Source organism: Lampetra planeri, chromosome 16, assembly GCF_965212315.1.
Source record: "Lampetra planeri chromosome 16, kcLamPlan1.2.h2, whole genome shotgun sequence".
Classification (NCBI taxonomy): domain Eukaryota; kingdom Metazoa; phylum Chordata; class Hyperoartia; order Petromyzontiformes; family Petromyzontidae; genus Lampetra; species Lampetra planeri.
Window position 1 is genome coordinate 12,283,049 of NC_136122.1, and position 25,393 is coordinate 12,308,441.

The 25,393-nt window shown below is 44.0% G+C and overlaps 1 protein-coding gene across 1 annotated transcript; it reads right to left on the reverse strand.

Annotated features, from left to right (window-relative positions):
* Positions 1–30: 30 nt before the first annotated feature.
* LOC144723068 (patatin-like phospholipase domain-containing protein 2) lies at positions 31–25,290 on the reverse strand. The gene is made up of 9 exons (XM_078601621.1): positions 24,979–25,290; positions 15,464–15,696; positions 14,254–14,319; positions 9,860–10,069; positions 9,029–9,089; positions 8,235–8,504; positions 7,400–7,532; positions 6,162–6,284; positions 31–3,724 (listed from the first exon to the last, which is right to left on the reverse strand). The coding sequence occupies exons 1-9, from the start codon at positions 25,163–25,165 to the stop codon at positions 3,091–3,093; spliced, it is 1,917 nt and encodes a 638-aa protein (XP_078457747.1). The 5' UTR covers positions 25,166–25,290; the 3' UTR covers positions 31–3,090.
* Positions 25,291–25,393: the final 103 nt, after the last annotated feature.

The window sequence follows — 25,393 nt, forward strand, 5'->3', positions numbered from 1 at the left end:
GAGTACCAAACAATAAAATCCACAAACGTCTTGTGTTATACATATTTATTAACGACATTTAATATTATAGTGCACGCATTTACGTGTTCATACGTTAAAGTGAAATCGAAACCAAGGAGGTAACTTACTGAAATGAACGTGAAAATACGAGGTTAAACTTAACAGGAACGTCTTTAAACGAGTATGTGAATAGAACAAAATTGAAAACGGGAGGAATACGCCTGGCAAACGATAACAGTGACACGTGCAGTCAGCTCAACCCCACCACCCCAGGGAACTAACTGAAGGTTGAGCAATTGTTGGGCAGCAATCAAATGAGAAATTAAACATTCAACTCCAAAGTGACACTTAACTGGTTTGCTTCGTGGGAAGCTTATTAAATTCCACACAATGCCCTTATTACGCGATATATCATATAATCGTATTCCTTTAATAGAATGGTCATAGTAATTTAATTACAATTATATTTTAAATCTCGACTTAAAAGCTTTCGTGACTGCAGGAATACATATTCTATGGGTCTTTCGGTGTTGCGATCGAAACGGTCAGGATATTTTGTTTTAATGTGGCTTTACCGAAAGAACCATAGAATATTATATTTTAACCTTGATTAAATAATGTTTTCCAGCAGGGAAAAGACGTAACTTTACTTTTTATGCACTAAAATAGTTTGCATGGTACATAAGTGTGGCACAATCTCATATATAAACACATTTCCTACAGTGGAACAACTGAATGCCATCGAACATTTGTAGATTGGTCTTAAATTATAAGCCACGATTCAACCAAAACATATGCATGAACAAATGAATGCGACGTGCTTAAAATGAGAATGAAATGTTAAACTGTTAAACATTACACTGAGACACGGTAAAGGTCAAGTTTTCTACATTTCAAATCAATGTATAACATGAACAGTTTTCGGATTTTTTTTGTTGCGTTTTCCGAGGCCAGTGTAATGTTTCTGCAAACAGTTAAATTACTGAGATACGGAACTTTGGACTGCACTATATTTGACCCACATGTTCCATTGCCCCATGCTAGCTGTGGTAGTGATCAACTTAAACTCTTAAGATATGTTTGAATTGTGTATTATTCTGAGTTGGTACATTGGCACAGTAGCAAATCAGTGGTGGCCTGATCTTCGAATCCAAATACATCTTGTAGTAGCGAAATGGCCATCAAACATACAACTGCACATACATTACATTTCTTTGGCTAGAGTTTAGCAGCAGAATTATGAAAATGTTTCCATTTATAAGTCGACTTTATGGTACAATTCCAATCTTTTTTTGTCCCAATGATCCATTTGAGAAAACTACATCTGACCACATTGCATGCGCTCATGCACCATTACAAGATTACGCTGCGCTCGCAACATCCCACTGCGCTCGCAACATCCCACAATCGCACGCTCCGTTGAGCCGCAATTTAAAACAGCGTGTGCATAAAGGTTCTCCCCCCCCACCAACGCATGTGATCCTCAAACCTATGCTATATTCATGTACCATGCTGTCATTGCTCAAAGTCTGGTAAATGCCATAAAGAGGAAGAGATACAATTGCCCCCAAGTCAGGGCAATAAAATTCACCCTCTAAATAGCACCGATTATCCAACATGGCTCACAGAACTACTTTGCTGTCCCACAGCTCACAGACCACTGAAAATCAACCAATGCATCCCCGGTGAAAATTACTTGCCAAGATCTGTTTGACACTTGTAATTGACAACTTGAGTGCATGCTTGGCAGTGTACATCTTCAGATGATTTACCCTCCCTTATAACGATGAAAATTTACTTAATTTACAACACGTTCAATTCAACTTCCAAACACCAAGCTTTGACTTAAGTGAAAACACCTTGCAAGGTTGCCATTATAACTTGCGCTATAACCTGAGTCCTTCCCATAGCAGAACCGACTGTTTATTCTGAAAATTCAAAGGGCTGCTAACCAAGCATGTCTCAACGCCACACGAGACGGTGCTCGTTTTACAATGTAATAAATTGTGCGCAGAAAAAAGCCACCAAATGTGATTATCACGTGCATACCTTTGCATGCCACACACGCAAAACACCCCTTTGGCATAATACATTGTGTGTAAACGCTTGTCTGGGAATTCCATACGTAATTAGCAGCATGGTAATGAGTCGAATTATTACACAAACCGAGTATGCACTGCACAGCTGTGCTCAAAGCACATGAGTGCCATCGTGTTTATTTGCATTGATAAACATGTCATAAACGTTCTCCCCATTGACTTGCATTGTTAGGCATGACAAACACAAAACACTGGAGGCCATCCGCAAGGACAAAACTACGACAACTACAGCACTTAATACGCATTAACAGTGATATCATACTTTAAATTAAAATATCTAGGTTGTATAAACATCAGGTTGGATACAAGTTACCAAGTAATTCAACAAAAAAGTTATTGTTCCTCGACGATACGGTCGAGGGACAAGCACATGGCTGCATGGGTGATTCAGGCTCGTAATCTGCACTCGCCCGGCAGTGCTCCATGCCCATAATTTATAGCCCTTGTTCTTTTAAGGGTACACTTCAAAAGGACTGTGTATGATGTATAATTGTTTGCCTACCAGTCAGTGTCTTCCAAACCATAAAATCACAGCCAATAAAGATGAACTAATAATAGGTAGCCTTTCTTAAAACTAAATATTTTTTTCCACATTGAAATTTTAACAATTGTGAATACACTTCACTTATACAGCATAAAGTGTGTTAACTGCAGACACGTACTTTGTCAATGCACATCAGGTTATGCTTATGAGGAAATACTCATTTACTCCACTCGTGGCTCTGCCCCATATCTTATTTTTCCCAAAAAAAATCCAACATCGCATATTCTCCTCCGCACAGCCGACGAGACACAAACTCGCCAACCATCGTCCGTAAAACATAAAAAAAATCCCCACCCCAAAACTTTGTCCAACATTCTAATCATCACGTCAGTTTGCAGTAACGCGTTATCACTTAACGTGCTAACGCGGTCGTGTTAAAGCCCGACACCTATTTTTGAGCATTTGCTTTAATTGACGACTCCTCTCCACCTTGGTCCCAGACATTTTCTAGAAGTTAATTGCACCGTAGTCCATCTCGTCCTCGGAAAATCCATCTATGTCGCTCTCCACCGCCCCTTCCAGGTAAAACTGGCCACGTGCGGTGGCCAATCCGGGGTCCTCCTCTTGCTCAGTCAGGAACGCCAGCGTCCCCACGCTCGCAGACTCGTCCATGGACCGGTGGCGACGGAGCCACTCGCCGTGGCGACCTCCCGCCAAGCGGCCCGGCTGCTTGCCGGCCACCCGCTCCGAGCGTAGTTCAGCCGCCGTCGTCAAGGTGAGCAGCGACGCTGCCGAGGCTGAGCGCGTCACGGCCACAAGGTTGGCCGAGCTGCCGCGCCTACTTTCGCCGCCACAGCAGCAGCTCCCGCAACCGCTGGTGGCGCTATCCTGACGGAAGATCCCGGCGTGGATATTCATGCTGAAGCCGAAATTGGCGCTCTCCTCGTACCAGTGATTGAAGGACGGCTCCGTGGAGAGCCGGCGCAGAGGCATGCGGTGGCCACCGCCGCCGCTAAAGCTGAGGCCATCCCCGCCGGATGCCATCTCCGGTGGATAGATCTCAGACTCGAAGAGCGGCATGTCGTGGTAGAAGGAGTCGGGCAGGGTGAAGCATTTGCGCAGCTCCACGTAACAGCTGAATCTGGAGGCGAAGACACACGGGAGGCACTGTTAGAGCTGGCCAATAACGACGGCCCCAAAAAACACAAGATGCACGTAATCACATACCGAAGAAGTCTGATTTACACCGATTTTTCTCCGAAAACTCCACTCCTCATGTCTTCCTATGGCTCATATTCTTGTTAAACTATTATTTTTGAATGCACAACCCATAAAACAAATAGATCTTATTTTGTAAATATGTACCTAGACCATAATTGCTGCGCTGCTTAAAGCTTAGTTAATGAAAAAACTACTTTTAAGTTATGGACAGATGGGGATTATAACAGCCAAGTAAAACCATTGTCATACATTAATACCTCAATATAGTGACATCAGTAAAGCATTCTGGTCATTTGCCTTAAAGGTCACTTCAAAGTAGTATTCTCATGAAGGAAACTAGAAACTCGTGTGGTACAGCAAAGCACACAGGCATAGTAACCACAATATGAAACAATAACTTGCAGCCCTTTGTCAATCTACTGCTTGAAAAAAGCCTCTAGCCACCTTTCAGTCAATGGAGTTGGTTGACCTTACTTCACCACACTGGGTAGTGCAGGTTGCTGAATGGGGGACCTAGGAATGGTTCGGATATTACAAAGTTAGCTGTGGCCGGGCATCAAACTCAAATGGCCTGGTTCAAGGTGCAGTGCGCACTAACCCAATGCACTACTGGCTCCACCCGAGACTCAAACATGTCTACAAACAGGGACTTAAAATGGTTAACCACGCAGTCAGATAATGAATTTTGTATTCATTTGACATTTCAAACTAATAACATCTACAAGGGCTATTTAATTTGTTGGGTTGAGTATTCATTAAATAGGAAGAGAGGGCAAACAGGTGTGTGCACTGCAGAAGAAAGGTAAAGACTGAAGGCTGAGAACATCAATTACGCATTGCGCCAGTGACGTGGAGGGTTCAACAAAGCATCGGATTATAAAACAAAATGTTATCACACGGGGGTATATCTTGTACACCAATCATTAAGCGAGCCTGAAAATGTGAACAGTTATATTATCATCGGGCGGAATGCATGATATAAATTCTCCACCCCTTCTTTCATAAACGAGCACTGTAGAACAAAAGATAGGTCACAGTTGAATGCAGAGATGACAGCACCACCTTTGAGCAAGAGGTATCCTTGAATAATAGGCATGTAACGATTCCGTACCCAGCAATTCGATGGTTTGTCACGGTTCTGAGTCGTAATTTTAATCAAGTTGATACTTTTTTTGTATAATTTCTGGGGGGTATTTTCATTCACGTAAATGTAGTTTGTAACATAATAAATGCATATAATGTTCATAAATCCCAAATAACCAGTTGTCAAATGTATATATGAACACGTATGTATGGTCAGCATCAGAACCGATTTTAAACCAACGAAATGATGGATCGTTACATGCCTATGAGAAAAAAACACAGCAGAAGGGACAAACACAGGAAAGAATGATTTGAGACAATCCACAAATCAAGATTTCAACCACTCGCTCCAAAATCAACTACCACTACGTCTCGTTTTGAGGAGTTTTGGAAACTGGGTCACGTGACCGCTGTGATCCGTTCATAGAAAACATAAAAACAAAAGGACAGAAAATGGAACTCTCTGGAATCATTACCCATACAGGTGTGGGGGCATCTCCCACCACTGCTGCTGCACTGTGCAGCACCGCCATGCGTTCTGTTAGTCTAAGACATCTTTTTGAACGCGGCAGCCCTGAGCAGCTACTGCAACGTTTCTGAAGGGGGTGGGGAAAAGGGGGGGGGGGGGGTCGGAAAAATAACAACAACAAATGTTTTGTCCATCAGCTGCACCATCGGGAGCCGTACCTCTCATCAGCAAAACCACAGCTGCACGGCTCCGCTGTGACCAGAGAGGTTTTTCGTTCGCCATTTGCTTCTCAAGTTCGCTTCAATTACAACTGAATTGTGCTATTAGTGAAGTCTAGACATTGAGCAAAACTATTTTCCATTCTGGAAATCCAGATAGCAGCCAATCTTCAACGTCACCTCGAGCGGACGACCCATCAATTACACGAGCCTACAACTGACAAATGTCTCACGTCCGTCTTGTCATCTCCCATGCTGCGCTCTTTTGCTCTATGGAGGAGCGAGTGGTTATTTTTTTCCATGAGCATGTCAGAGGATTCCTCAGAGTTTGAGGAATTGCGCAGCAATTAGCCTCCAGAGCCACCCAGCCATCACCAACTTCAATTAACTTCTCAAATTACAAGCAGTTGCCAATGCGGCAACACGATAAGCATCACTGTACAGCATCGCATTAAATACACCTCGACACGATATATTAAATACGGTGGCAACGTCAACAGTTCCCTGGTGGCTGGGGGGCTCATCAGGGGGTTTACCCGCTGGAGGTTAGCAAAGCCTTAAAAAGCAAGCGGATTCCCTTTCTTTACCTGGCAGACATGTGATTGCTGAAGTGGTTGGAGGCGCGGGAGAGGATGTACTGCACCAAGCGTTGAGTCTGCTCTCGCATCCAGCGGAAGTCCTCGGGCACATCCGGAAGCCACTCCATCAGCCTGCGTGGGGGGGGGGGCAGCAAAGGTTCAGCGGTCATTCAGCCCAGCTCAGCAGAGGTGGTCGCAGAAGCTGCCCTCACCATTAAGTGATTAGCACGGTTGGCTACGTACGGTGTGAAAGAAGTTCAACATACATACATACACCCAATGCCGCCACCATCCCCCTACCCCGGCTCCAACTCACTGCCAATTCCTCAAGCGCGGTACTCACGTCAGCACAAATTATGTCTTACGTGCGCCAACACCAGTTGACATCTTTCCAAACCCCAACTTCTAAATTGCCGAAGAGATTTTTCTCATCCAACAGTGCTGAAAATTAGCAGCTGGGCTGATGGAAAGGCTGTAGGGTAAAAACACAAGCCCCCTTGTAGCAAAATACGTTTGCAACTCCCAAGCATTGTATTTTCACCCATTGAAAAAGCTTTCATTTCACAAAGCAGGCAATAGTTTCTAATTTCTCAGGGTATCTCGTTTCAAAAGACATGGAGGTGAGAGGGCATTTTGCCTGCAGAGGGCAACACGACAGATGACGTACCATAAATATTTAATTGCTTTACCACATACGCAGGCAATGCAATACCCAGATTTGCGAGTCATCTCTGAGCTGTGGCGGGCAGGCACAGAAAACTTGTGTGTTGGGACCAACACCTGCGCTGACCAGCACAGTGAAGTATGATCAAATAACCTCCACGACCCCACATGGTCATTGGGGTTAATGGATTGACAGAGCCATTAATTATTAACAGCACTTAGCCGAACAGGCTACAAAGAGAATCGCTGTGTTCTTGTGTATGTGCGTGTGCGCGTGTGGTAGTGTAGTGGTTCACTTTGATCCTGGCCACCAGAGTTCAATTCCCACTCACCGCCTACAGTGATGAACATCGGAACTGGTCCTGGGTATCCCCCTAAGTGGACCTTAAGTGAGTACCTGGCTTGGTGTGTAAACATCGGTACTGGGGGGGGGATGTGTGGTTTTGTCCACCCCGCCCAACCAACCACCTCCACCTCTTGTGGTATGCCGGCCCTTATTAGGTGTTCGGAAACAGCACTTACCCCAACAGTCTATAAGGCTACATGAGGGACAATTGTCTTTGTTTGGGTGCTGAGAGGTTCACCTGACAGCGAAAGAGATGGCGGACTCAAGCGGCAGGATGTAGGGCATCATCATGAGGGAGGCGAGGCGCACAGGGAGCAGGTTGGACAGCGAGGCGAGAAGCCCGCCCTTCTCCGCACAGGCTTCCAGCAGGGCTGCACAGACCAGACAAGCAACCGTCATCAACATCTCACTCCTCCAGTGGATTCTACTTCGTACAAGGCACCATATATGGCGAGCATAGGAGCCTTTTCACCGTTCATCATGATCCTCATGACGTGTTATGTTCCAATCAAGCTCTCTGGTTGGGTGGAAAGATGGCATGACGTGTAATAATTGATTCAGATCACTACGTGCGAGGTCAGTCGTGGTTGTCGTATGGAAACACGGATGTCCAGTACAACAATGAACGAACCAGGCAATGGTGGACTATGTGGTCTACGCTTTGAGCTTGTGATGGAAATCACCCTGGAGGCAATTCTTCATTTCCTACCGGTATAGGAAAAAGCCGCACCTGGCAAGCAATGTTCTGATGCGGCTCAACACAGATAAACGTGACCGGGATATTTTGAAACAGGGAGATTATATTTTAGGCCAGTGTTCTTCACACATTTTCAGAAGTAGGCCACACTTTCGCCAATAAGATATCAGTGCAAGTGCCGCCACACATTTGAATCCACTAGGTTTGACAGCACGATGGGGTGTTTTCACATTTGTGTATTGTCGGGGGCCGCACGTCAGGGGCTGCACCATAGGCCACCAGGGGCCGCCAATGGCCCGCGGGCCTTGCAATAAAGAACACTGTTTTAGGCCGACACCCTCGTCATCGTCCTGGTATTTGAGACGCTGGCGCTCACCCTTGTGGATCTTGGGCGGCAGACTCTCCCAGATGCGGTCCTCCAGCACGCGGCACGACTGCGCGTAGCGCTCCACTGCCAAACGGCGCCGCTCCTCCGCCGGGTTCACCTTCACCTCTACGTCCTCCTCCTCATCGTCTTCGTCGTCCTCGTCGTCCTCATCGTCTTCATCATCTTCGTCGTCATCGTCGTCATATTCTTCCCGGAGACCGTCGACCTCGCTGCCCTCTCCAAGGCCAGCAGAGGGATAAGGGGCTTTCATCAGCAGGTCTGGAGGAGACGGGGAAGACAGTATTAACCTCAGAATGAATGTTATTTACGATTGTAACAGTAATCATCCGCACCTCCGATGAGCAAGGTTGGCTACGTACGGTGCAAAAGAAGTTCAACATACATGCATCATGATTATTAAAGCATCAAATTGCTGTTTTAGTGAACATGTACACAAATTATAATATTGTCTTTTGCACCCAGATAATTTAAGCAGTCCAAGCTAGGTTAAGTTAAATGTCCTTTGTTGTTTCAGCAATCAACCAGAACAAACAAAATCAACTCAGGAATTGTTGATCAGTAAAAGGAATTCACTTAACAGTGGGCCTCACGTAAAATGTGTCTTTCAATTATTGCAATCAACCACCCATAAAGAACGGTTAGAAATCCAAAGTGTCGACAAAAACCAAAGCAATTAAAAACACCATGGCAGCTTATGCACTTAAGTATTCAGCCACAGTCATTGGCTTCATGGGGATTTAGCGAATGTCACGCATCCCAAAGATATTGCAAATGTTACTCACGATTGTCTTTCAGGAACTTCAGTGCATCTCTGTAGCCCTCCTTGCACATTTCTATGAGGATCTGCATGATAAGAACACACCAGCAACATAGGTAAGGCTCCATGGGACGACACGGTTCGAATCTAAATTACTTTTACATGTGCTAACACCATGACGCACATTACTCAGGCTACACTGCACAGCATTATCAAGGAACACCATGGACTCTGACATCATGTGAAAGAACAGGCCAATGTGTGCTGAAGCCCATGTTCGAACTTGAAGAGACACCATCCAGAGCTACAATACGAGATTCACTGCTTTTGAAAGGTGGTTTTAAATGACACAGTTAGCCGTGTTGCCTGATACCCGGGGAGCAAATCGCTTTAAGATGCAGTTGCAAATAGTAACGGAAACAATTTAGGAATATCCACGGGTGCACATGGAGTCTGTAATGCTTCCCCCAACATGCGTTTGTCTTCATAAGTATTTAATTCGCAGGGTGGAAGCCAATAGGTAGCAGTCAGGGAAAAAAATATTTACACATATGACACATAGTAAATTTTGCTCTGGTTTGTCCCTAGGTTTTTGGCAAACCCTTTGATCAATGTGGCCTGCTATCAATCAGGTAAGTCCCTACTGGCAACATTAATTTATACTAAACTTGTCAAGAGCAAGAGGGATCCCCTCCTTTACGAGCGGACTGACGAACAGCGCTAATACATAAACGCTTTTGGATTTAATTGAAAGGCGTTAAAAACACATCATCAAGACAGCAATGGCGTTAGCAACGGCGTTAGCAACGATGACGACGGCGGTGACACGAGGCCGGTGTGTTCTGCGGGCCCCCACCTTAGGCTCGGGTGGGAAGAGTGCTCGCGACAGGCGGTACAGGTTGCCCAGGTTGAACTGGATGCTGGTGTTGGTGACGCGCAGCTCATGAAAGCTGGACGAGGGGTCGCGTGGACAGATGTCGCTCTCGCCAGAGAAAGGCGACACGGTGATGGTGTTCTTGAGCTCGTAAGTCGGAAGGTTATCCGAGATGCCTCCGTCCACGTAACGCTGCAGCGTAACAGGCACACGTGCGCGTGATCGATCAGAAACGTCCGCGTGGACCTCGTATTGACAAATTACAGTTCGACTGTACAGAATTTGCAAAACTGTACTGGCAATCGTCGCGCCCTGGTGTACGACTTGAATGTTGTTTTTTATCGAATGCGAATGCTACCACGGTGAGCACGGGTTGGCTACATACGGTGTGACAGAAGTTCAACATACATACCGAAACACCCAGTGTCTGCAACGTTAAGATTTATACACTATAACTTTGTTTTTGCCCACCAAGGTCCTCTGTGGGTCATTTTTGTAAAACAGTTTACTGCTGAATGTTTATTACCCGCATCAACAAATAAAATACACAACAGTGTTGACTTTTCAAAGTCTACAAAAGCTAGGCATAATGGCATTTGATATTCATTTTATTTTTATAATACGATTGAAAGTAGGCATGAGGTCCACGGTGGATAAAACCTTCATAAATTTTACATAATTATGTAGCACGCTAATATTTTGGACAATTACTTTGCTGCAGAGTAGAGGCCACTACCGAATATGTTACTCTACTTATACGGTGTTCTATTACGAGGGAGTGTTAATAATAATGGTGGCGAGGTGTTTTCATGTGTTGATACAGCTGCCCAAAAATGTGTCATGTGGAAGTGAAAATATGAATATTACCGAGCATAATAGCGGTCTAAAATTACAGGAACATTCTGTAATTGCTAAATAATGGGCAGAGGGCAGCGATAGACAATAATAAATAATTGCTCCTTTTTTTAATCAAAACCTAAAACCGCGCAAACAAGCGACACACGGGTAACCCGAGGAGTGCCCGTTTCCACAAAAATGTACAAAACAGGATCACATGCCCTGTGGGGCAAGAGATATCCTGCATGTCGATTTAACGGACTGTCCAGTAATTAGATCAGGACCGCTTTGTAAAAAAAACTTTCCGTGTTGTATTTTACGCAGATCATAAAATAGTTCCGTTTTTGGGAGGAGTATTTTTGGAACGTTAACAATTACCGAGGTATTTTCAATGTTTTTAGATAATGTATGTTGATGTATGTTGAACTTATTTGGCACCGTACGTAGCCAACCGTGTGATAAATGGATGTGTATCGAATGAGTACAAGCTTTTTTTGAAAATTCTTGATTTATTGTTTGATTTGCACATCTCGTTAATGGAGGCAACCTGCCCATAGCAAAGCAATAATCCGATGAGGGCCTAGCTCAGGCTGTCAATGATACGTGCACAACGAAGGAGGTGTATGTATATGTTGAATCGGAGGAGCTGTCAGCCAATGAGAGCAACTTTACTTCTGCCCAGCAACTGCTGATTTTGTCTAGTAGCTGGGGGCTGAGGCGCAACAGACCCCCACCCACACCACCCACCCACCACTCCCTCCATTATTGCCCTGTTTATGTGTACATGGAATTGCCTATACACTAACACCACACCCTGTTTCGATACAATCTGACTTGCTGCTTCCTTAAAATATGGAATTCGGATTACAGACTTGTTTAATTATGTCTTATAAAAAGTGTTCAAATGACTCAATATGCGCTATCCTGCCAGATCAATGGTCGTTAGACTACTGTGGGGGCAGTGCAGCAAGCTCCATTGTTTTATTGTACTCTTTGCTGCCACGTCTATGCTCCCTACATTCACAAACCCCCTCTGACCAGCAAAGTGAAGTATGGTCAGAAACTGCCCACATCCTGCATGGCATGGCCCTCATCCACCAGTGGCTTTAACAAAAGGGGTGCACATGTATACGTACCAGACACCTATCACCCCTAGTCAAGTACCATTGAACAAGGTTTGTATATTTGTATTACAAACAACTGCATAAAACTGAGCAAAAACTTTTAAAGGCGTTCCTTTCTGGAGACTGCCAAGACTATCTCTGCCACCCCAACTGTGTCCCATGGCGCCTGGCAGGTGGGCATCCACAAAGCTAATTAGTGCACTCAGGGCCAGCAGCCTTTGTTATTATAAACCACCGTGGGTGGGTCGAGTGAGCAGGGGGAGGGGGGGACGAATAGGTCGAAGGCAGCTGTTATGCGTGACCTCTGGACTCTTACCACACCCCACACTCAAGAGAGGTTCAAAAAAACAACCCCAGACTGCACGCCGTGTTCTCTCTGGGCCCTAGGTCACGTTAACCCGAAGCCTAACGACTCAAACGGAATCCCGAGCATCCGCTTCACATCCCCTTTTAATTCTCTACATTTCCCCATATTATTTTTTTCCCCAATCAGACGCATCATGCCCATGGCATTAATTTGGGTTTGTTTGGTTCGTTGAATTTGGTAACGTTCAGGGAGCGCTTATACATTCACGAGTGGTTACATGGTGTTCTGGAAATGCTCTAGCTCATACTAGCTATAGGTTTAAGCAGGAGATAGATTTTAATTAGTGCCCTCCTAAGCCTATCAGGAATGTTCAGACTAACAAGGACTAAAGATTTCAGAGCTGTCGTTGAAACGTCCGACTTGCTTCTTATTCAGAGCCGCCCCACGTGCGTTAATGTGTTTAATTCACGGAATTTAGTGGTAAACACGAATATGGCCTCACCGTCAATCGCGTTTGGCATTTCAATGGTAGGGGCCCAACAATAGTGACGGAGTGGCAGCCGTAGAATGGAGCGTGTCCGAGAGGACGGCCACCAACATCAACTCATGTGCTAGGCAGATCCTTAACTTTGCAGAACCGTGAGAGATGGTGGCTGCTATGGGAAAGCCTTCATCCAGCAGTGTATTGATCAAGGCAGATGCTGATAATGACGGTGGTGACACTAATTTTGGCTTCAGTTCACAATTACTATAATTATGAGCTCTCAGCTAAACCAGACAATTAGTCTACATTTGCCGACGAACAACAAACTTAATCACATCCTGTACTTTAATGGCGTGGGACAGCCTCAATAATGAACAAATATTACTACATACTAGCTGCCGTGTGCATTTTGGGCAGCCAGCGTGGGGGCAATTTACACAATTGTGAAGTAAGAACGCGCTAATTTCCACGCGAGTGAACTCCACTATAAATAGGGAACGGCAACCGACGTTGATTTGCAGTGGCAGCCCAACGCCCGAGCCTTCAGTTCACATGAGCTGCACATGGGTGCACACGGTCGGTCGCCACCCCATGACAGAGACAAACCCCCCCCCACCCAGTTCTTCCACCTGCATCACGCAATTCTGCAAGCTCATCAAAAAGAGCCAACAATAAAAGACACTATTAAACCTGATAGACGAGCATGGCGTGCAGCACAATGGCAATAAAGGTTCATAGGTTCTCTGTGCCTCACTCACAAATTATAAAAAGCCCATGGCTTTTTTTTTTATAGCCGGGGCCATGAGGTGCAGTTCTTTATTTTGTAAATGATCACCAAGAGGCATGCCGGGCTTAAATCACCCTTTTCATCCCACCAATGTGGGATGAAAAGGTGCTCTGTAAATATTGAAGCACCGAGGTGCTGTATAAATATAAAAGTTTATTGAGACAGGAATGTTAGATGTTTAAAAGCGTGTGTGCAAAGGTGTACGTCTGTCTGTGTAGGAGGAGCGGTAGCGTAGCGGCCTAGCGAGCTGCGCTACAAACTCGGCGATCCGAGTTCACTTCCCGCTCATGGTCAACACCAGTGACGATAATTTTAACCGGTCCTGGGCCTCCCCTAGGGCGACTCAACCTCAATTGAGTCACTGGTGCGATTTGTAAATATTCCCACTGCGGGAGAAACGAGATATTGGCCACCCACCCCCTCGTGTTCTGTGCCAGCTTTCAAAGGTGCTCGCTAACAGCACTTGCCCCAACAGTCTGTTAAGGCTATAAGGGAGATCTTTGTCCGTGCAAGGTGCTCGCAAACTGTACTTTCCCTAAAGATCCTGTTAAAAGCTATACAGAGGATCTTTATGTTTGTATGTGGTCAACACATGGCGCTACAAACTCCGTGACCCAAATTCAATTCCTGGCCATGGCTATCAACAGCGACTAATGGTGTCTGAACCTGTCCTGGACAATTCAGCCTCAAACGAGTAACTAGTACGGTGTGTAAACCTCAGCATTGGAAAGACAAAGCCAGCCAGGCACGGCAATAGCCACACCATTCTCTCATGCGCAGTGTTGGTCTTAATAGGTGCTCCCAAACAGCACTTTCCTGCCTAATTTCCAAACTTACCACGCCTTGGAAAGTCGGGGGGATTAATCCACAGTAGATGGGTACAAACGCGCTGCAGATGAGAGCCTGCAAAAATGACAAAACCAACAAACTCAATTAGAGATGCCCAAAGCAAGGATTGGTAAAGTCAAATTATGGCGAGCTCATGAAACAAGTTGAACACTAAATGTAAAACACAATCTATTTGTTTATGCTATTGATTAGGGGTAGGGTGTTTATGTAGTGGATGAAAATCTTTTGGAATTCCAGATGACACGTTGGTGGATGGGGCTCATTCGACACCCATTGCGATTTTAAACATTCTTAGGGTCGTGTCGTATGATGGCCGCAGAAAACCGAAATTAAAAACCACTTAATTACATTCAGAAAATTGAAGAAATGTCTGATGACCCCACTGCTCCTAAGACGGAAAAGAGTGGCCACAGATGTAAACAACTAAATAATTCAATTTGAACAAACATAATATCGAACAAAACAGCCACATGGATGAGTCACAATATCCACAACATCGGTCAATATCCAAGCATTGATTATGGCGTAGGTCATAAGTGGTCAGCTAAAAAGTACCCCCATGTGGGATTATTTTCAAGATGCAAACACATACCTGAATAAATCAATTGAGCTTTTAACGAATTCTTGCTAAAAATTCACACCCCCTACTTTGAGTGTTGACATGTTGCATGTCGAATGTAATTTGCTCGCGTGTGCTCTGCAATCGATTATTGAATCAAGTTGATACAATTAATCAAATCTCAAGGGAAGTGAATCGTTAAATGCATAAACAACAATGATAACAGTTAAGGGAAACACCACAGAGCAATGGACAAACACCTACAGGCGTTCATGCGAAATGTCTCACCTGAAGCCTTGTTGGTTGACACTGATTAACCAATGTCACCAACACACACCAGCATAATTAAGCATGATCAAACAACTCCCATGACCGAACGGCAAGAGAAAATCCTTTATCCAGCAGTGAATCTACAAAGGGCTTAAACGGACTATTGTAAACTCTAGATTTCAAGCTTTTGTTGACTGCAAGGATTCATATTCTTAGGTTTTTTTCAGGTAAAGTCACGTAGGTAAAAAATAATAATAAATGAAAATAACTAAATTAAATCACGACGTTTCGGAGGCAACACAAGTCTCCGTCTTCAGGTGGGACCGTCACAGCCAAATTTACTGCATCAAGTGACTATTGTTACTTTACCTGTATGACATCGTCCTTGGAGTGGAACTGTGACACGAGGACGTTCTCTCCGTCGGAGACGCGTGTCAGCGACACGCACAGTCGCCCCGTGGCGCGAATGTGGGCGTCCTCCGGGAGGTTGCGCACCAGCGACTGGCGCAAGCTCTTAACCAGGTTGAAGGACGGGTGCAGCGGGCCCAGTCGCTGCTTGCGCGCCTCCTTGGCGATCTCGATGTAGTCGGCGCAGCACTTGCCTGCAGAACGCGCCAGAGTGTAAGGAGGAAGAGGATGTGCAGGCAAGGGAAAAAAAGTTATGAAAAAAAATAACACGCATTGATTATGCCACACATTCTAATATTCGCTTCTCTTTGAAAGTATTTCCTTTGGAGTACATAAGCGGACATCAGCTGTCTGGTAAAAAGTGTTTTCATATTGGAGTCATTTTTGCTCAGGATTGTTCCTCCAAAGTTTTTGCCAATCATACTCTTAGTTTTTTCGGTAAAGTCACGTAGGTAAAAAATGAAATAAAAATTAATAAAAATAAAATAATAAAAATCACGACGTTTCGGAGGCAACACAAGTCTCCGTCATCAGGTGGGACCGTCACAGCTAAATTTGCTGTATCAAGTTATTTTATTTTTATAAATTTTAATTTCATTTTTTACCTTCGTGACTTTACCGAAAAAACTAAGAGTATGAATCCTTGCAGTCACGAAAGCTTCAAATCTAGAATTTTTGCCAATCGTTTGATTCATTTGGTCAGTTTTCAAAAGGCTAAGTCCCTAAAAAGAAATGCTAGATTTTGACTCGTATTGAATCATTTCTAGGAGCGTTGTGCTCTCTGTTACAAACGAAAAAGATGGATAGAGCTAATTCATAAACGCTTTCAATAATCTTTGGAAAGCAATACACAAATAATCAAGCGCAAATCTAATACAAAACCATTGAAGTAAAACACATAATTTACCCTCCTCCCACACAGGTGCATGTGCATAATGTTAAGAGTTAATCAAGGTGGCCAGAGGACTGAGCAAATTCCAGTGAAATCCTGAATTTGATTAGGGGCAACCACCCACCCAAAACCAAGTTCTTAAGTCGAATTCATTAAGTAAAAAAACACTACGTGGCGACAATTTTTAACTCTGTTGCGAATAAGGATGCGTGCATTACAACCAATGCAAGACATGACGGGAGGACTGAATGTACGCGAAAGGACAGATAGTGTCTGCTTATTTAGTTTGTTGCTTATATTCTCCACTCAAATATTTGTTATTAGTTGATATCACTGTATAATATTTGCAACAAACTAGGATCAACATCTTAAAATGAAAGCCCTTGCATGTAACATCTGGCAGTTTACCAGAATTTGGTTCAAGCAAGCCTGCCAAACCCAGTCCAGATTTTGCTTTTTTTTACCAATTCTGCTCATTACGCACTCCTAGAAAGCCTTGAGAGTGACGTGCAAATAGCACTTTTCGTTGCTTTAAGTGGAGAGACAGATACATGAAGGAGAACTATTGTCTGCTTAGTGATTATGATACTATGGTCACATTTCTGCCTTGTGCTGTCTAGAAATCACATTTCGCATGTATTATTACGGCATTAACTTTTCCATCTGATGTTTCATATCATTTACAATACTTGCCCACACCCTGGACAGACTACAAGGAAACACACGTACACAACAACAGCATGGTAATGGCAAGCCCAAGAACCTTTAGACAGCAATAAGGTTAGTTGATCTATTGGCTAAATTGTGAGTTATGCAATGCCTGAGGATAGGGCTCAGCAGTGGTGAGATAACTACCTCGCCTGGTAAACAGGTTGGTTGTTGGTTCAATCTCGACGCCTGTATATATGAAGTTTGCATGTTCTTCCCGTGGCCGCGTGTATTTTTCTCCGGGTCGTCTGGTTTTTCCCTCCACATTTGGAAACAAGTTTAGCATATTTGGCAGCTATAAATTTCCACATGAGCCACTTCGTTGAGCTATCAATTAAAGCCAGGTCGTTTCTGAAAAAGCTGTATCGCTCAATGGGACTTACATGGTAAAATAACAACATTGTTATAGTTCGTGGTTTAAGCATGACAAATGAGAGACGGACAATTATGTGCATGACCACTAACAGCTCCTTAGAGCTGACATGAATACATTAAATACTTTACCATTCACGTTGCCAGTGGCAGGTTTAGCACATAGGGAATATGTTCCATTGAACCCGTATTTGGACACGTAACTGCAAGATGGCAATGCCAACCACTAGGGTAAAAGTTAAGCTGGGAGCAGCCAACACCAAACCATAGCTGCTAGATCGCAACTTCATCGTGCTACTCCAGAGTTAGACACACAATTTCGGTATTGAATATTAAACGGTCATATTATAAAACAGCTGCAACAGGTTTGATGTGCTCAAAGTTATCATTACCATGCTAGTTTATTGTTTCACTGCGATAATAATTTGACATAATGGGCCATATAACGAGCGACAGCATACATTGCGAATTCAAGCGAAGTGCAGAGTTTTTATTATGTAAGTATATATCAATGTACGACACTGTCAAGGAAAGTTGTTTCCAACGGTGTGCTGGGGACACAGCTTTAAATTCTTATTGTCACGTGTATATATTTTTTTTCACCACAAAACTAATTGATGCCACGTTTAATGACGGGCCAATGGTCCAACAGTAATACAATAAAAACAAAAGGCCCTTATTTTCATCTCTCATTAAAACTGGATAACGCAAAGCTGAAGAATAGACCATTGGCTCATTAAAATGGCAACACGTCCCCAAATGGCGACTCAACGTAGTTTAAGCCGGTATTCTCTCGGCACATTCCCAACATGTCATGCCAAAAGCGGTTTCTGCATTAGCTGTGAATGCAGAATAGCCGAGGGGTACGACCTTTGTACATACATAAAACTACACCAAACCAACACATCATGGCAGATTATACGGCAATGGAATATTGCTATTAGACTAAAGATTTTACAACTAAGTGTTGTGCAATGGTTTGAACTTGCGCAGGTATTTTCGTAATAAAAGCAATACAGCAAATCAAAGAGTTGTATTAAATCTGCAGGCAAACATTGACACAAATACAAGCCAACCACCAGATGTTGCTTGAAAAGTGCCGAGTGAGAAAGTCAATAGTGTAATACACTGCAATCAGGTGTTGTGAACAAGGTCTCACGAACATCACCTTCTTTGTCCAAAGTCAAATATGGGGGGGGGGGAGCAAGAAATGAAAAAAGCCTAGCGCACTGCATAAAGAGAAAAGTACGGTCGTGCCACATGGACCTAAATGGAGGCAGGTCAGAAACGGAAAAGCTGAGTGTGTTTTTCACTTCTTTACCCAGTCACATAACTATTGTTTGGAGATATAATCCTTGACATTGCCAGTTGTTTTTAAGAAATGTACCTTCAAGTCTTTGTTCCGGTCACCCTTGTCTCTGTTTACCCACCACCCGCTTAACCAGCTGCTGTGACGATGTGCATTCAAGCCAAAAAAAATCATAGCCAGCATAATCTTCAACCTTCCTAGATTTCAAACTTTTCACAGGGCTTTGTGTGGGCCATGTGTGTGGTTATACGCCAAATCCTCTGAATGCGGTCAACATTTTTGTTCTCTGAGTGATGAAATAATGTTCTTTCATTAAGTTCCCCCTTTTTTATTACACAACATTTGAACCTTATTTTCTCAAACGCTAGGGCACTAATAATACAATTTTTACCGTAGAATTCGCAAGATTGTTTAAATATTAATTATGACATCATGTTTTATTGTAATGGTAAATGCATCTATTTTTCCAATTATAAACTTCAGCCTATGATAACATACCATCCAAAATGCAGCCTATCAGATGTCAGAAGCTAGGTAGGGAGTCGAGCCTGGCTAATGCTTGAATGGGTAACCACCATGCACAAACAGATTGTCATAGGGCTGCATAACTACATGGTTGGTAATAAGCGGCAGTGCAGCAAAACCATTGTTGTGCTGTAAATCTATGCTTCACGTCATCACCTAGAGTGATGATTAGAGTGATGAAAAATAGCCAAATAACTCTCGTGATGCCTACGGCATGGGGGAGCCTTCATCCAGCAGTGTTTTGACCAAAGTACTGCACACATTGACTTTCATGGTAAGTTGACTTACCTTTGGCCCAGAAAAACCTCGAGAAAGGCCACGCTGTACAAAGCTGCAGGGAATGTTAGCCCTGGCTTGGGCCACCCTTAAGCATGCGAGCCGGTGTGACCGAGTGTGTCAACAAGTGCTATGTCCTCACATAACCGTGACCTCACCACTGACCCCGGGTGCTTATGTAACTCCCATCGTTTCCATTGGTTACTCTTTTAAGGAAAACAGACCCACCCTGCGGCACTGATGGAGAGAACATTGGTGCTACATGCGGCACTGATAACACGCCATCACCTAGAGCAGGGGTCGGCAACCAAAATAACAAGAAGAGCCATTTCTTTCCAATTCGGTACAAAATTCAGAATTTCAAGAGCCGCAATGCATCTGAGTACATACTGTACATACGTACATATCGTCAAGAAGCAGCCCGTAAAGAGCCGCATGCGGCTCCGGAGCCGTAGGTTGCCGACCCCTGACCTAGAGTGATGATTAGAGTGATGAAAAATAGCCAAATAACTCTCGTGATGCCTACGGCATGGGGGAGCCTTCATCCAGCAGTGTTTTGACCAAAGTACTGCACACATTGACTTTCATGGTAAGTTGACTTACCTTTGGCCCAGAAAAAACCCGAGAAAGGCCACGCTGTACAAAGCTGCAGGGAATGTTAGCCCTGGCTTGGGCCCCCCTTAAGCATGCCAGCCGGTCTGACTGTGTGTGTCAACAAGTGCTATGTCCTCACATAACCGTGACCTCACCACTGACCCCGGGTGCTTATGTAACTCCCATCGTTTCCATTGGCTACTCTTTTAAGGAAAACAGACCCACCCTGCGGCACTGATGGAGAGAACATTGGTGCTACATGCGGCACTGATAACAATCTTCCCTCCATCAACGATGATAAATGTATGAGCGATATAACAGCGTACTTTCAGCTTGGGTGTATTTGGCCTGAGAGAAAAAACATCTGCTGTGTAAATAAGTAATAAGAACACTCCCTACATTTCACGGTTAACACGGACTTATAACAGAAGAAAAATCTATAGTTCACTAACATTTTGGGCAATGATCATTCTTCAGAGTAAATAACCTGACATGTAAGGCTACGATTTATATTAAATTACAAAGCGGTGTTAATGACGAATATGGAGTTGTTTTTTGAACGTGTGTACATCAATTTTAACAGAGTCCCTTAATATGTTACATGCTGTATGGACTAATTTCTAGTCATTTAAATAGTGACAATTGAAAGAAAAGACGATGCAACAGGAAATAACGAGAGCAGAGACTGAGGCCTATGAGAAAGAGGTGATTCGCAGTAATCTACCAGGATATGATGAACTGTGGAATCGATGTTGGAGATGGCCCAGGAGAGGAGTGGTGATCAAGGGTCACAGGAAGGCACACGACGTGCAACAAATGTAGTGTTCCTAAAGCCAAAAAAAATCTGCTTTCTAGGCAGCTCTGCCACTCGACTGCATGCTCTCATGTGACTTGATAAACCATTTGAAACAATACGCATGCCCAGTTGGCCAGCCTGTGTTATTGTTGGCACTCTAACGTTAATTTCCTGTGTTGTGTTATTCACTCGGTTAATATTAACAATCTTAACAACATGTTCGTCCCTTTAAACATCACACAGCTTTTCGTATATGGCCATGTCAGATGGCGGCAGCTTGGACATCTCTTCATCCAACATTAGAAAAACCATGGATGTTGGTAATTATTGTTTATTTAGAGGTCCCGTGTGTTGAAGTTGAATGTATTTTTACAGGGCAACTCCATTCTGCGAGAGAACTCACAACAAGGTGGGGGGCTCCTATTTTTTTGCTTCGTGGAAAGTTAAATATTTACCGAATTACATCAGTGTCCTCACAAAGTAATAGCCTCAAAACCTCAGTGACATCAATATATGCGTGTTCGGTTACACACCAACATATTATGGTAGAGGCCAAGGTATAAGCGTTATCAGTTGAACTATGGACATTGCAAGCTAACTCCTCCTCCCACCCACCCACCCATTGAACCATAACCTCCTCGCTTTACCTATGCACTTAGCTGGCCAAGATTGGAGAGGGGGGGTATCAGCTGCAATCAGTATGAGATAAGCTACTGACCGCTGTTGTCCTGTTCCTGAAGAACAGGAGCAAAGCTTAGACTTGAGGTTAATGACGCAACCAAAATAAAACACCTTATGTTGTATTCAAGCACAACTCCATTCAATGTCTCCACCAAACTAAAATGTGTGTAGTCCATTGCTCTATTGGGCCGACAAACCAGCACACATTCTGCTGCAGTTGTTTTTTAAGCAATTAACCATGCACCGGTTTCAGCCTTCTGGGTCTCATCAGGATACATTCCTAGGTATTGTGTTTTGGGCTGTCCAACGTTCAATCATCATCAATGAGAAAGAATATTTTAAATGTATTGACAGGCAACTATAATATGGCACTCAAGTGATACCGCCGCGAGATTACTGCGGTAGGTTTTGATAATTTCTTGGCAAAGTAACGTCACTGTGACGCCATTATAACATGCCAACGTTAAACGTTTATTTTCTCATTAACGAAGCTTCGAACTTGAGTTGGACGTCAGGACAAAGCCTAGGTGCAGTTGAAAAGTGATATTTGCTTAATGGGTTTTCTTATTCCAAGTCAAAATTGTGCAGCCAGTTCGTCTTAAGATGCAGTGAACGCTATACTGTACAAATCCAAATTGCTTTGTATAGTACTGTACAGTCCTTTTCATACGATCTTTCGTGAGACAATTAGGCATGCTACATGTTCATCATTTTACTATACTATGGCGCAAATACTAACTTATACATTCAGATCATAATGTCCTATAATGCCAAAACAAATTTACCAAGGGCTGAACAAAATTGCTAAGTCACGGAAGAGACATTTCACAATAATTGATAAACTCATCCAAAACCTTTACAGCAGGCTTTAAATAAACCATCAAGTAGACTCAAACATAACGGGTTTCAAAATCTCACAATTCTCGGTAATGTCCTCAGTTGCAGGCTTTGGCTTAAATTCAACAATTGGACAGGACAATTAATGCCCTATTTTCCAGCTTTAGCACTTCCAAGCTACCATATATGCGAAGGGCAAAAATAGGTTAATTAAATATTGACTTAAAGCTTTTGTGACTGCAGGAATTCATATTCTTTGGGTCTTTCGGTAAAGTCACGTAGATAGGTTCAAAGAAAATAGCAAAAAACGACGTTAAAATCGCATCAGGAAAAAAACATTTTTCCTGATGACGACAGCTTGTGTTGCGATCGAAACGTCGTAGTTTTTTTGCTATTTTCTTTGAACCTATGTGACTTTACCGAAAGACACAACGAATAGGTGAATTAAACCTCCTAAGCCCTCCGTAAAGGGAGTCGTGTGAATTAGGCTCCGAGATAAAGGAACAATTTAAAACAATGTTAAACAATTATGCAATGTACTGCTGCATCAAGGCACTGGTCAATGCGAGTTTGTGAAATGGAGGGTCCCAGTAACGATCCAAATATGTCAATCGCCACTGATTTAACCATGGCCAGGAACCAATTTCGGGGTCACCACGTTCAGAACAGTGAGCCAACTATTGCGTCACCACATTCCGCCCAGATAAAGATGAATGGAAACTGGCAGAGAGATATGTCCGTTCCGCCTTAGTTATATATATTTTTATCTACGGTTGACATGAATGGCGTATTACCTTACATTTCTGTACTAAAATAACCCTCGCGATTCCACGGGGCGTGGGGAGACCCTCATCCAGCAGCGGATTGACGAATGGAGATGTACAAGTAGATGTGTTACCGGTATTCTCCACATTATAGGACCCATTTTACTCCATATTTAAAAACAATTTTAGGATTCGCCTTATAAGCCGATGGGGTTGTGAAGACCAGATGTTTGCAACGTTACTGACATCGGGCACACGTTTGGGCTACGTCTTATAATCCGGGAAATGCATGAGGACCCGAGCTTTCTATTTATTGCCAGCCACGTGTCAAAAATATTAGAATCCAGGGTTAAAATTAGCCAACCCTATTCTTAGGTTTTTTCGGTAAAGTCACGTAGGTAAAACATCAAAATTAATGAAAATAAGATAAAAACAAAAATCACGACGTTTCGGAGGCAACACAAGTCTCCGTCATCAGGTGGGACGGTCACAGCCGAATTAGCTGCATCAAGTGATGCATCAAGTGATGCAGCTAATTCGGCTGTGACCGTCCCACCTGATGACGGAGACTTGTGTTGCCTCCGAAACGTCGTGATTTTTGTTTTTATTTTATTTTCATTAATTTTGATGTTTTACCTACGTGACTTTACCGAAAAAACCTAAGAATATGATGCCTTGCAGTCACGAAAGCTTCAAATCTAGAATTAGCCAACCCTGTTCGAAAACCATACAGCGCACAAGCGACGTCACACTCGTCGCTCCATGCGATTGGTCCACGCGCATCACGTGCAGCGACGCCAACCAATCGGTGCGCACCGAAAAGAGCGCGCCGACTTATCCGTAATAAGAAATACAAAATTAATCGCAACCATTTTGTTTACAATAAATAATTAGTCACAGACAGGAACTTTTAACAAGGAAACAAAACAATAATAACAATAATAGACGTATCTGGGAACGGCCCGAAACGTCGCCGACGCATGCATTATTTTAGGGTAGCGGTATTCACGAATTAGTTGGGTTTTTAATTGGACTGTCATTTATAATCCAAAGGAAGGGCCATCACAGAGCTTGAAGCCTGGTAACGGGACTGTTCTGGGGAACTCAAGGGATTGGAGACAGCGTGGTGGGGGAGAGGGAGATGCAAATATATGCAAAGGAGACCAGTTAAGTATGAAAACATATATAGGTTTTACCCTTTCTGGTAATAAAAACAGGTGTTAAAATGTTCAAACACCAAATAGAAACCTTTTTGCAAGGACTCAAGTCCGCATTAACCACACGTACTTGTGCTGAACATACAAACAAACATGCTGATAATTTGATGCATTGTCTTTGAAACTGACAGGTCTACACGAGAAACAGCCTCCTGTAGGGCCGGTTCTCAAGTATGGGAAGAGTTTGTAATACGGGGAAGACTGTGTAATCTGAAGACAGGAGAGCCGACTACCTTCCCAACTAAGCAAGCAGATAAACACCGGCAGAAATGTAGGAGAGGAGACCATCATTGTCTTCTAAGAATCAATTCGCCAGTCGCCCCACGGGAGCCAACACCGACAATTCCGAGACCGATGACACTCAAGTTGACCCAGTCTGGCGAAGACAAATTCTCCTCGGGGAGGACCGGCGGTGTACAGGGGATGGCGAAGGGGTTAGAGCGAGACCAGCGAGCGGTGCTGGGGTGGGTGGCGGTGTGTGTTGGAGGAAGGCTCCCTTCCTTACCCAGGCAGACACCGCACACGATGGAGGCGGCGGCGAGCGCCCCAGCAGAGGAGCCGTAGACGGCGGTGGCGTCGCTGATGAGGGCCGGCGCGTTCTCGGTGAGGCAACTCGCTACACCCATGTGGTAGATCCCCAGGAAGCCGCAGCCGGCGAACGACAGGTTCCAGCTAGAGTCTAGCGGGAACATGGTGCTATAGATTTGACGGTATGCGTGACGTTAGAATGGCAAGTGTGCGATTGTTTAAAGCGCTACAAAGGTCGAACGAACAGCGACGCTTCTTCTTCCACTCTTCTCTGAGTTCCAACCAAGCGCGGTTTGGCCTTAAAGAGATCCGTAACCGCGCGCTGATTGGTCGGCGGGTCGGGGAGGAGCGCTCCCATTGGCTGGACGCGGGGGGCAGCCCCACTTCCACCC